This window comes from Tenrec ecaudatus, chromosome 1 (assembly GCF_050624435.1).
Source record: "Tenrec ecaudatus isolate mTenEca1 chromosome 1, mTenEca1.hap1, whole genome shotgun sequence".
Classification (NCBI taxonomy): domain Eukaryota; kingdom Metazoa; phylum Chordata; class Mammalia; order Afrosoricida; family Tenrecidae; genus Tenrec; species Tenrec ecaudatus.
In genome coordinates this window covers 124,861,466-124,874,872 of record NC_134530.1, presented here as the reverse complement: position 1 = coordinate 124,874,872, position 13,407 = coordinate 124,861,466, and the positions used below count along the sequence as shown (strand labels likewise).

General features: G+C 41.2%; 1 protein-coding gene across 4 annotated transcripts in view; it reads left to right on the top strand.

Moving 5' to 3' along the window:
- The window catches only part of EVI5 (ecotropic viral integration site 5), a 213,406-nt gene that overhangs the window by 118,681 nt on the left and 81,318 nt on the right, over positions 1-13,407 (top strand). For all 4 annotated transcript variants that reach the window (XM_075558442.1, XM_075558453.1, XM_075558432.1 and 1 more), the window contains 3 exons: positions 253-387; positions 4,758-4,898; positions 6,111-6,269. In XM_075558442.1, coding sequence (XP_075414557.1) covers positions 253-387; positions 4,758-4,898; positions 6,111-6,269 — 435 coding nt within the window. The remainder of the gene's footprint in view (positions 1-252; positions 388-4,757; positions 4,899-6,110; positions 6,270-13,407) is intronic.

The window sequence follows — 13,407 nt, the reverse complement described above, 5'->3', positions numbered from 1 at the left end:
GAATTGGATTTGATTCATTTAATAACAAGTTAGCAAAAATTAAAAACTGAGGCCTCTATAGATATCAAAACTGGACTTTTTGTACTTTTTGGAAAGCTAATTGGAGATAGGTAATGTAAAGTTAACTGGGAATATTGGTAGGGAGATCTTTTCTGCCGAGCTACTCTTCACAACACACACGAGTGCATTTACTTCTGCTGTACGTCTATGTTCATGCTTCCATAAAGTTTCAGTATGTGCCTCTGCTTGTAGCATAAATGCAGTTCCAACTACAGTGAAGATTTTGTGCTACAGCTGGAGAAGGAATTGGTTCAAGCCCGACTGAGGGAAGCTGAGTCTCAGTGCGCACTGAAGGAGATGCAGGATAAAGTCCTCGACATAGAGAAGGTAAGAGCAGCATAATGCTTTTACAGTGGTTAAGTGTGGAACTACTAACCATAAAGTCAGTGGTTCAAATCTACCAGCTGCTCCATAGGCCAAAGATGAGGCTTTGTGCTCCTGTGAAAACTTACCATCTAGAAACCTAGAGGAGTAGTTCTTCCTTGTCTTTTAGGGTTGTTATGAGTTGGAACTGGCTGGATGGCAGTAGTTTGGTTGTTGGTTTTTGTGGTAGCTATTTACCGTATATACTCGAGTATAAGCAGAGTTTTTCAGCACATTTTTAATGCAGTTTTTAAAACAATCATTTTATTGGGGGCTCGTACAATTCTTACCACAATCCATGCATACATTCATTGTGTCAAGCACATATGTACATTTGTTGCCATCATCATACCCAAAACATTTGCCTTCTGCTTGAGCCCTTAACATCGACTGCTCATTTTCCCCTCCCTCCCCACTCCCCTCCCACTTCACGTTTAATACCATTTTTGTGGTAAAATTCAGTGCCTGGGCTGATATTTGGGTCGGCTTATACTTGAGTATACTTGAGTGTATGCGCTAAGTACTTACTGAATAATTAAATTGGGCTTAGTGGTTTTATATGTTACAATTTTTGCCTATTAGTTACTAAGAAAGGAAAGGGAAAATGAATAAGATTTTCAGTTATTTTTTCTGTCATTACTCAAGACTCTTTATGTAAGGAAAACAATCAGATTAATTTTCATGGGAAGAAATACATGCGTACTGGAGACAAAAAACTTTGGAGATAAAATTAATGTCTTCAAAGATTGTAATACCTTCATGAGGAAGAAGTATGATAGGACTAATACATAAAACATTTCTGGAACATTGTATCTGAGTGTAAGTGTCAGAACTGCTCAAACCTGAACAAGTGACTTGGGATATATGGGAAGTTCCCTATAGCTAGGGATGTATTCATAGAAGCCACCTTATTTCTCTTTTCAGATATACAAGGAGATTTTTTTTAATTAATGGGAGATGGAATTAAAAAACAATGGAAATTTTTTATAATTTTTGTAGCCCCTTTATATTAAAGGACTTTAAGGATTATATAATTTCCTCAAAGCTCTCATGTTTCAGAGTCTGTGTTTTGGATCACAAACTCTGTACATTCATCTATGAAATCACAGACACACTAGATGTTTTCTCTAAGACTTCTAGCTTCAAAATACATTGACTCTGTGACTTAGCACTGATGGAATCTTTGTGGAGTTTGTTCCATTTAGCACTTGAATCAAAGGTTCATGGAGAATAGACTTAGTAATAGCTTCAAATTGTTCATAACTATTGTCTCAAAAATAAAAGTTATAACTAAAATTGTAGAATAATTTTGCCAACATTTTGCTTGCTTTTAAAACATTATTTTTGAAAAATCAGTATTCTAGTTGAGAAGAAAAGCAGCAAGGCTGCTGGAAGAAACGCCTAACAGAATATTTGATTTGTAGCTCTGGGGTATTCTTAACATCATGATGTTGGAAAAAACGGCCTTTCACGTAGAAAAAAGTTCAATATTTGGGGGAAAGAAGTGTCCTTAAATCTTTCAAAGTAATTAAAGCTCCACTTTTTAATTCAGAAATCTTTTTTGAGGGGGTTAAATATAATTTTTATTTTTTTAAATGGTGGCTTATTTTATTGGTGGCTCTTTACAACTCATCACAGTTCATACATCACTTGTATGAGGCATATTTGTACGTATGTTGCCATCATTCTTTTCTAGACTTTTGCTTTCTATTGAGCATTTGGTATCAGCTCCTGTCTTCCCTCCCCCTTCCCACCCTTGTAGCCCCTTGATAGATTATAAATTGTTATTATTTTCGTATCTCATACCAACCGCTGTCTCCCCTTCCCCCATGGTTTCTGTTGTTCTTGCCCCTGGAGGTGTGTGTGTGGTTGTGTATTGACCAATATGATCAGTTCCCCCTTCCACCTCCCCCCCCCAACCTTCTTCCTAGCCTCAATTCAGAAATCTTGAAGTCTATCATAAGAATGTGTAGTTGGTCAAAATAACTATTTTTACCATTCCTGTGGACTAAGATCTTCATGCCCACAATGTAATATTTCAGAAATAGAAAATCATGTAGACTAAGGCCTAGAATATGGAAGGATTCTATGAGCAAAGTATTGAATGAAGTAGAAAACATCCAAAAATGGAAAGAACACACAAGTTATTATATAAAAAAAACTAGTCCACATTCAACTGTTTCAAGAGGTAGCATTTAAGCAAGAACCCATGCTGCTGAAGGAAGAAGTCCAAGCTGCAATGAAAGCATTAGCCAAAAAGCAGGCTTCAGGAATTGATGGAATACAAATTATAAAATGTTTGAACAAGCGGATGAAGCACTAGAAAAGCTTTCACTTGCCATGGCCAGGAAATTTGAAAGACAGCTACTCGACCAACTGACTGGAAGAGACCCATATTTGTACTTATGCCGATGAAAGGTGACCAACCAGAATGCACAAATTATACAACAATGTAATTTTGATATCACACGCAAGTAAAATGTTGCCGAAGCTCATCCAACAATAGTTGCAATGGTGTTTTGACCGGGATCTGAAACAAGGGTTATCATTGCTGGTGTCAGATGGATCTTGGCTGAGGGCAGAGAGTACCAGAGTGGTGTTTATTTGTGTTTATTGGCCATGCTAAGGCATGTGACCGTGTGGATGATTCCAAGCTTTGGCAAGTCTTGAGATGAACGGAATCCCAGAACACTACTGTGCTCGTGGGGAACCTAAACATGGATCCAGAGGCAGTTGTTCACATAGAACAGGGAACTAGAGCCTGGTTTGAAATCAGGAAAGGCGTGTGTCAGCGTTCCTCCTCCCTTCACTATACTTTTCAATCTGTGTGATGATCAAATAATCAAAGAAGCTGGAGTATATGCAGAAGAATGCAGCATCGGGATTAAAGGGAGGCTTATTAGCGACCAGCAATATGCAGACGACACAGCTTTGCTTGTCGAAAGTGAGACTTGAAGCACTTGCTAATGAAGATCAAGGACTGCAGCCTTCAGTGTGGATGACAACTCAATGTAAAGAAAATAAAAATCTTCACCAAGTGGACTATTTTATGTCCTAGGTAGATCTTTACGTGTGGTAGGTGATTTTAGATTATTAAGGTGTTGGTCTCGAGTTTTAATACATCAAACCAAGCCCTCTGCCAACAGGTTTGATTCTAATGTATGGAGACCCTTGTAGGGCAGAGTAGAAATGCCCCGTAGGGTTTCGGAGAAGGAGACTGCCCCGTCGTCCTCTCAGGGAGTGTCTGGTGGGTGTGCTCCACTGATCTTTGAGTTCGTAGCTCAGCACTTTCACCGTTGTGCCACAGGGGCCCTTGAGCAATGAAACGGATAATGATTACTACACAGATTGGCGTTCCTCACAAATGTGACATACTGATAAAATGGAACAAAACATAATTTTGAACTATTTGGCACAAATCTTTAAAATGTGATTGATGATTATGTTTTTATTTAGAGTCCTAATCATAAAATAGTAAGTCCACGTTGAAAAATATTTTTAATCCTGTTGCTTTGGACTTTGATTGCTATTTTTATTACAAAGAAAAGTTACATTTTCTACATCCTCAAAATTAAGTACAGTTGCCGTGTACTTTACTGGTGGGAATACAAATGATGCAGCTACTTTGGAAAAGGTTTGGCAGTTTCCTAAAATGTAAACAGTTACTGTGTGACCCAGCAAGCAATTCTACTCCTTCCATATCTGAAAACATACATCTGCGAAACACTTGTACACAAATGTTCATAGCAACATTATTTACAGTAGCCAGCAAAGTAGAAACGACCCAAATTTCTATCAGCTGGTAAATGGATACATAAAATTTGGTATATCTATGTAGTAGAGTATTATTAGACAACAGAAAGGAACAAAGTGTTTGTAAATGCCACAGTGTGGACGAACCTTGAAAGAAACCAGTCACAAAGGGCACATATGTTGACAGACTGCATTTATATAGCCAGAGTTGGCAAATTTGCAGAGACCGAAAGTAGATTTGTGGTTGCCAGTGCCTGGTGAAGATGCCAGTTAGGATGACTGCTGCTGAGGACAGACTTTCTTGTTGGAGCGCATGGTTGTGGTAGCTGCGATGTCTTTTACCACCAATTGAGTTTAAAGTGAAAACGAGCCTGCCTTTTGTACAAAACTGAGAGCGTTTGTAATTGGAATGCACCTGTGTAAAAGGGTGAATGTGATGGTATGTGAATTATGTATTGATAAATCTCTTATTAAAAAATAAGGGCAGTTTATTGCATGTGGGGCAAAATAGCTTTCTTTATGTGTCCTTTACTTTGTGCCTTAGGTCTAACAGTCTCAAATGCCATTTCCCTTTGCTCTAGAGGAACAACTCCCTGCCGGATGAGAATAACGTTGCCAGGCTTCAGGAAGAGCTCATTGCTGTGAAACTGCGAGAAGCAGAGGCCATTATGGGGCTGAAAGAACTTAGACAGCAAGTCAGGGAGTTAGAGGAACATTGGCAGGTAAGTCACACATTTTGTGAGCCTCTTAAAAAGAGTAAAAGCCAAATCGGACATTTGTAAGGCTGTGAAGTAGGTGGATGACTGGTGCTGGGAAATGAGTTTCAAGGGAGCAAGGCTCTGCCTCATGTACAAAACTGAGAGCATTATACTCGCGTAACTTCTAAATTCTTATAAGGAAATAAAAGGTAAATAGATATCAAGTCATAGTCGTATGGTTGCAACATTATGCCCTTGTTTGCTGTAAAATCGTAGAAATCTTTATTAAACAAAACTCATGATGTGAAGTTACAGTTTCTCAACATATCTTCCATCTAGGTCAATAGCACCTTAAAATTTTTTTTTTAATTGGAGGTTCTTAAAACTCATAGCATTTCATACATCAGTTGTATCAAGTATATTTGTACTATGTTGCCATAATAATTTTCTAAACATTTACTTTCTATTTAAGCCCTTGGTATCAGCTCCCCTTTTCCCCTCCTTTCCCTCCCCCCATTGTTGACCCCTTGATAAATTAGAAATTATTATTGTTTTCATATCTTACACTGACTGCTGCCTCCCTACACCTGTTTCTGTTGTTCATCCCCTAGGGAGGGGGTGGGTTATGCATCTATCATTGAGATTGGTTTCCGTTTCCTCCCCCGACCTTCCCCCATCCCTCCTGGTATCGCTGCTCCCAAATCTCTTCCTGAGAGGTTTATCTGACCTGGATTCTGTGTTCTATGAGTTCTTGTCTGTTCCAGTGTACATGCTCCAGTATATCCAGAGCTGGCATTCTGGACTGGGGTCGTGATAGTGGTGGGTGAACCAGAGGAATATTGTGTGTTCCGTCGGTGCTATACTGCACCCTGGCTGACTCATCCCTTTGTTGTGATCCTTCTGTGAGGGGGTGTTCTATTGTCTACAGATGGGTTTGGGTTTCACATTGTACCTTTATAAGAATTCATCTATTTCTTGTATGAAGAACTTTGAACTCTATCTGAATATATATACCAGGACTGCCACTCACTGATAGGTGGCCTTCATGGAGTCATTTAATCACATTGTCTCTATTTTTACTTATGAGATGAAGATAATAGTACTCATACATTTTCTCGTGCTGAAATAAGATAATGTAAAGTGCTTATTATAGTACTGGGCCCAAATGAAGTGACTGAGTAAAGCTCACTCTTCATCACGGTGCTGACAGACAATATTTGTTGAATTTTGTATTAGCGCCACGTAGCTCGGACTTCTGGGAGATGGAAAGACCCACCGAAGAAAAATGCTGTAAGTGAGTTACAAGATGAACTGATGACCATTCGACTTAGAGAAGCTGAAACCCAGGCAGAAATAAGAGAAATAAAGCAAAGAATGATGGAAATGGAAACACAGGTATGATGGGAAAGCCTATTTGTTTTAATAAATGTACATTAAAAAGTATTGCTAGCAGTTTCTCAAAAATGACACCCCCCCCAAACCAAAAATGTACCACCATCAAATGGATTCTGACTTACAGTGACCCCTGCCCCCAATTTAGTTTTTAAAGAATAGCCAATAAGAATTTATGCACAACACAAAAACTCACAGGATGTGGTTCCTGGGTTTGGAGGTCATGTGTTTGGTGCTTCTGCCCTTCTAGCTCATTTGGTAGTGGTTGGGGTCCTGACGTTTGCAAGCAGCCATCCACGGCCCAGGCATCAGTCTCTCTTCCCCTGGAGCCACAGAGTAAGGGGAGTCGGTAATAGGACGATAGGGAATGTGTGGCTGAGTGCTTCCAGAAGCAACTGCCTCCCTTGTCAGGAGACCAGAAGAACTGGAAGGTGCCCAGCTACTATTTGCTGGATATTTTGATCAAAGATTTCGTAGAAGAATCCTGATCAAAACAGAGGAAATGAAAAATAGAGTGTTAAATTCTCCAGACTTTCTGGAACTGTGGGGCCTGTGTGAACCCCTAAAACTACTGCTCTGAGGTGAATTTTAACCCCTCCACAATAGTGTCCCTCAAAGTCTTCTCAAAACCTCGCGATAGCTAAGCGAGCAAAAATGTGTCCTTTGAGCTCTGTGCTCTTTGAAAAATGATCTCTCTCGCATCGAACATGGAAGTTGTCAAGGATTTCATTTACTTGAATCTACAGTCAGTGGCCAGGAAGGCAGCCATCGAATCAAATGACGCGCCTTGGGCAAAAGACCTCTAATGCCACAGTGCAACTTAGAGGAATAAAACCTAGCCTGGTATTTTCAGTGCCCCTCATGCATGTGCAATATGGGCAGTGAGTTAATGGTGTTGGCAAGAGATATTCCATTAATCTCTGGACTGCGAGAAGACGGAATAAATCTGTCTTAAAAGAAGTATAGCCAGAATACTCCTTAGAAATGTGATGGCAAGGCCTCATCTCACATGCTTTGCACAGTTATCAGGAGAGACAGGTCTCTGGGAAATACATAGCATGCTTGGTGAAAGAGGCCACCCCTCGACTGGATTGCCGCAGTGGCTGGTACCGTGGGTGCAAACATGGTAATGAAGGTGAGATGTTGTTACAGGGCTGCGCAGCGTTTTGTTCTTCTATGCACAGGGTTGCCGAGTTGGAGCCAATTCTGTGGCATCTGACAGCATCATATGGAGTCAAAGTGACATAATAGCAACTTAAAAAATGAAATAGGAACCGTAGGAGTCCAGTGAACTTATGTTAGCTGAGAAAAGGATGGTAAGAATGGTTTCAGAACTCGAAGACTGTGACTTGCCACTGAGTTGTAAAGGTTGAAATATTTCGATTTTTGTTTATTTTGCTCTGTATAAGGAGCAGTGGTGGTGCAGTGGTTAAAGTGCTTGGCTGCTAACTCAAATGACTGTCCCACTGGCAGATAATGTGATACTATGCTTCCAGACAATAAAGATTCACAGCATTGTAAACTCTAGGGGGTAGTGTCTCAATTAATGTTCTCTATTTTATTTCTCTGGGTTCTAATATCCATTGCAATGGCTATTCAGAACTCACAGACAAAACTCATGATTAAAGGAGGCTTTATTAAGGAAGTTACCAAGTTGTAATACCATTGAGATATGCTCAGGACAGTTGTTTATCAGGACATGTTACAAAGTTCTTTTAGGTCTGTTAATAAATACCCAAATGGGCATACCATTCCACTGGAAGCCTCAACCCGAAGGCAATTCAGCTCAAGCAAATTCAGCTCCCTGAATTAAGTGCTCAGAGGCACCCCACTACAGGTAGCCTCAGTGCAAAGGCACTTACTCAGCAAGCCCAGCTTCCCCAATTAAGTGCCCAGAGGAAGCCATTCTATAAGCCAGCCTTCTGCACAAAATCATTTGGCTTGACTTGGTCTTTGAGTTGTGAAGTCCACCGCTCTGTTCCATACTCTGTTTCCTGGTTTTGCTACCATTTCTCTAATGGTATAGCTGTCATCTAGACCCAGGAGGTTCACTGCGCAGGGATCTTGGGTCCAGAGGACATGCTCCACTCTTGGTTCTTGCCGGTAATGAGATCCCTCTTCCTGGATGTTGGAATGCTGATTTTATACACAGCAGGATGGCAGTCCAGAGAATCCTGTTCACAAGTGAATCCTATCCGTCTCTCCCCTATCTTCGTACCAGACTTAAGCAGGAAAAGGTCAATCAGTAGGAATAAGAGATTTTAATTAGAAGAGCCATATTAAATAATTCACTGTTCCTGCAGGTAGTTCTACCCTGTCCTGCAGATTTGCTGTGATGCAGAATGCCCTTGATAATTACTATTAAATTCTGAGGACTAGCTTTCTATAATTTGGGGACTGTTGTGTGCCTTGTAGGCTGTTTAGTAGTAAACCTGTGCCCAAACAAAACTCTTCTTCTTCAGGAGCGATGACCAAAACTGCCTCTAGGCATTGCCAACTGTTGTCTCTCGGGCAACATTACACCCAGTGGAGAACCAGTGACAGAGAACATGATCCGAATGATGCTTCCCAAAGTTAGATGATATATTCCCAATGCCAAAAGTATACTCCATTGTTTCAAGGCCTTCTTTTAATAAATCATATTATAAATATTTAATTTAAGATCTGCAAAAGTCTTTTGTGAAACTTAATTGCATTTAAAAGCACATTTAATTTTTATGTGGGACCTTTGGGTAGCATCATAACGCTATTCTTGGTAAAAGTTACTTGGTTTTCAGTCAGTAGGGGGCATAGTTAACTCATCTATCATTTTGTATTACTATGTACAAAGTGAGCGTCCCAACTTAAGCACGGTTCCTTTATAATGATCGGGTTTTGCCTTAGCATAGGTTTAAATGATAAAAACATAGCTTTTCAGCCAGTGTCCACACCTTGTTTCAGAATGCGTGGAGCTGAATGAATTAAATTCAACATAGTTTTGAGAATTTGTAAAATGTATAGCACTGTCCCAGTCCTCAAAAGACTTATTTTAGACTTAGGAAATCAAACATGTGCAAATCACACTGAATACAATTTAAGAGTAGAGATTTTATAGAAATTGTTATGGTAAAAATCTTGGAGGGTGAGATGAATTCTAATTAGGTGAGAAAATAATTGCTAAGGAATTTGTATTTTGAACTGTGTCCAACTGAGTGTGATTTGGGTTGCTTTTGATAGAAGAAGCACAAGGAGGCTTCAAAAAGCTTATAGAAAAATCAAGTTAAAAGATAATGAAATTTTTCTGATTAACTTTTTGATGCCCGTTGTGTGCCCAGTGTATGGATACAGGTATTTATAAAAATCCAGTTTGAAAGATAGTTATGCAATTCTATGAGTTTACTAAAATACAGAAAATATACCTTTAATGGGTAAATATTTTGTATGAAATACATTAGTAAAGCTATTTTAAAAATTCATTCTTGCTGTCTTTTTTAGCTACCATGTTTAGTCTTTGTTTTGTGATTCTACTTGGATTAATACCTACCACCTTACTAGCTGTTTTCTATTTGTTACATCAGTTTTTAATTTCTTCTCTTAAGCTTATTGGATATTAATTATGATTTCATTCTGTGTTAGGAAGGGTTCCCTAGAGAAACAAAACCAGGACACTTATGAATTTATATTTTATTTACATATATATAAAATCCTTATGAATATTTATATATGTTTATACAGCATAAAAGAATATAACAGCTAATTAGTCCACACAGCAGTACAGAGGGTTCGGTTCAACTCACTTCTGTGGAACAGTTAATATACTGGATGTCCAGCTAATGAGAGCTGCCGGGTCCAAGGTCAAGGAAGCAGACAGCTGAGTCTTCCTCGGGCACTTCAGGCAGAGTCCACCCACAGGCAGCAAACAGCAGGGCGAGTCACCAACAGTCAGCACTCAGGAGCTTAGCGAAGCAGGCCCAGATGGGATAGCAAACTCAAGCAATGCAAGGCGACAGGGTCCACCAGCCTCAAGCTCAAGCGATGTACACTCCAGCATCATGGCGAAGCAGGTCTCGAAGGAACCTCAAGCTCTAGCAACGATCCATGGCCTGGTTTGTCCCAGAGGTAGTGTCGCTCATAAGCTGAGGCAGAGAACTACCTAAAGCAGCCACATGCTGGTCCAGTCACCAGGGAGCAAGAGAGTGAGGGGCAGGCATTCCGTGCCACAGTACATAAGCCGAGCCATTTGTCTCTTTGCCTTCCAATCAAAGTGCCACCTGATTAATCCCACATGTTCCTGTTGGTCAGGTCAGCAAATACACCTACTTATCAAACATTGTATCTTCATGATTGACTTATTTATTTATATCTTTTTAAGTTTTTTATGAACAGTTATTTCATTTTCCCTTTATTATTTCATTTCATTGCTCTTGTTTCCTATATGTGGATCCACATTTCTTTTTTTTTTTTTAACAGTGCCACGTGGGTTTATTTGTACTACAAACAGCACAAGAAGACACCAGCGCCATGCAGGCAGCAGCCCAGGGCTCACACCAGTCCCTCTCGCCCTCACAGAGAACTCTACTTTGTGGGAGCCTGGGGGCCTTTGGGAGCTTGAGCTGGGGCAGGGGCGCCTTTGGAGCTTTTGCTGGAGTCGTGGCCTTGGCTGGAGCATCAGCCTTGCTTTGTGCCTTGGCCTTGGGCCGGCAGAGCTTCAGACCCTTGGCAATACGTGCCCGAGCCCGCTTGCCAAGCTTGGGGTGGGCAATGTAGGCCAGTCAGCTGAGCTTGCGGTTGACACCCATTGGGATCTTGGCCTTGACCTCTGTGGGCTTCACAAGATCCTTGATGGCTGCGGCTGCTTGGCGTTGTTGGCCTGCATTTTCTTCAGGCCCTTCTTGTTGTGCTTCTTGGTGAAGCGCATGTTCCTCAGGAACTTGGGGTCCACCCCCTTAAGAGATTCGTATCGTTGTGACCGGGGTTTCTTGATGCCGTTTCTGTGCCATTTCCGGGATTGGTTGTGCGTGGTGTGGTTCTTGGATTTGGCCATGTCTGCACCGACGCCTGCAGCTCCCGGAACGCCAGGGACCGGAAGAGAGGGATCCACATTTCTGTGTGGCATGGTCTTTCTGCTTAAACAGCTTCCTTTAAATCTGATCTGCTGGCATTCTCTAATTTGGGTTTAAGGGAGTAATCCTCCCATTTTAACATTATAGGTACTTTTGGTGGAAATTAAATGCTGTGTTGACAAGTTTTTGTTTGTTTTCCCATTCAGCCCTAAATTACTTCACAGTTGACTGTTAAAAAACCGTACAAGCCTTATGTTTATTATAATTTTAATTTTTATTCTTAGGTCTATACAAAAGTAAATCAAAAGGTGTTGCTATGAACTCCTAGAAACCTTAAACAAACAAAAAAAATCAAAATGTGAAGCTTTTGTCTCTTGATATTTCCCCATCTGGGTCTCTACATTTTGGAAGGTCCTGTTTCATCTCTCTAACCCTTCTTTGAAGGATTCAGTGCTCTTTGATTAAATGTGTCAAAAGAGCAGTTTTGGCTTCCTCTTGGGCAGTGTTTCCTACAATGGACAAAACTGCAGGGGACTGCAGCAATCCCGGAGGGCTGCAAAAGCAAATACTTGGACTTTATCATGGATTATGTGCTACAGAATGAAACAATGAAAAAGGTTTTCATTGGTAGGGAGGTACTGAGTGGTATTTTTCTTTCTGAAAAGGGGGAGGTAGACCAAATAAGTTTGGGAACTCTTGATCTAGGGCCTAAAGCCCCATTTCTTTTCCGTGTTCTTTGCTTTGGGGGCAAACAGAAGTCTGAAAGGGCAAGATCAAGGCTGTCTGGGAGAAAGAGTAAGGCTTCTTGTGAACTTCTCCTGGAGCAGCAGCTGTTGCCCTTGCAGAATGAGCACGTTCAGCACTGTCACGGGGAATCCCTTGGCTCACTCTCCTGGCCTTTTTCCCATCAAGGCAATTTTCAGTTTTCTTAGAACTTCTTCCAAATATGTCAGCCCCTTTTGCCTCTCACCATGCTGATTCGATGGTGCCCTCTCACCATGCTGATTCGATGGTGCCCTCTCACCATGCTGATGGTGTCCACTTCCATCTGTGTGCTGAGGAAATCATCAGAAAACCTGTATGAAATGAAGAGCAACTCGGTGTCAGGATGGGAGGAAGGCTTATTAACAACCTTCCATTGGCCGATGATACAACCTCGCTTGCAGAAAGTAAGGAGAACTTTGCTGAGGAAGATGAAGGATGGCAGTCTTCAGTATGGATTACAACCTAATGTAAAGAATGCCAAAATTCTCACAACTGGACCAGTCGGTAACATCATAGTAAACAGAAAAGATTGAAGTTAGGAAGGGTTTCTTCTTGCTTATCCACAAGTAGTGCTCAGGGAAGTAGCAGTCAAGAGATCAAATTACACATGGACTTGAGTAAAGTTTCTGCTTGAGGTCTCTTTAAAGTTGGAAAACAAGGATGTTACTTTGAGGATGTTCCTTTAAGGTGTGAATGACCCAAGTCATGGTATTTTCATTCACCTCCTACGCATGTAAATGTCAACTTTAAATAAGGAAGACTGAAGAAGAATCGATGCATCTGAATTATGGTACCATGAACAGCCAGAAGAACAAGCAAACCTGTCTTGGAAGAAGTACAGCCAGAATGTTTCTTAGAGGGCTGGATGGCAAGACTTTGTCTCACATACTTTGGACATGTTGTCAGGAGAGACCAGTCCCTGGAGAAGGACAGCCTGCTTGGTAACGTAATGGGGCGGTGAAATAGAGAAAGGCCCTCAACAGGAGGGATTGACCCAGTGGCTGCGTCGGTGGGCTCAAACATAACAATTGTTTGAGGTGCAGGACTGGGTGGTGGTTTCTTGCTGCTGCACACCGGGTTCCTGTGAACTGGAACTAAGAACAGCCGTTCTCCTTCACCCTCGGCTATTGATCGAGGCTCCAAACAGTTGCCCTTCCCACACTTGTTTTCAGTAGCCCCCTCGTTGTCCCACCTCTTACAGATTAGTGCTTCTGGCTCCAGAGGAGACAGACAGGTTGAGCACCCTACTCTAGTGACTGCTGCTGGTTTTCCTGACCGTGACAGCTCCTTTTGGTGGTCTCTAGGGGTCTGTGAAGAAAACGTGTAGGAACCTA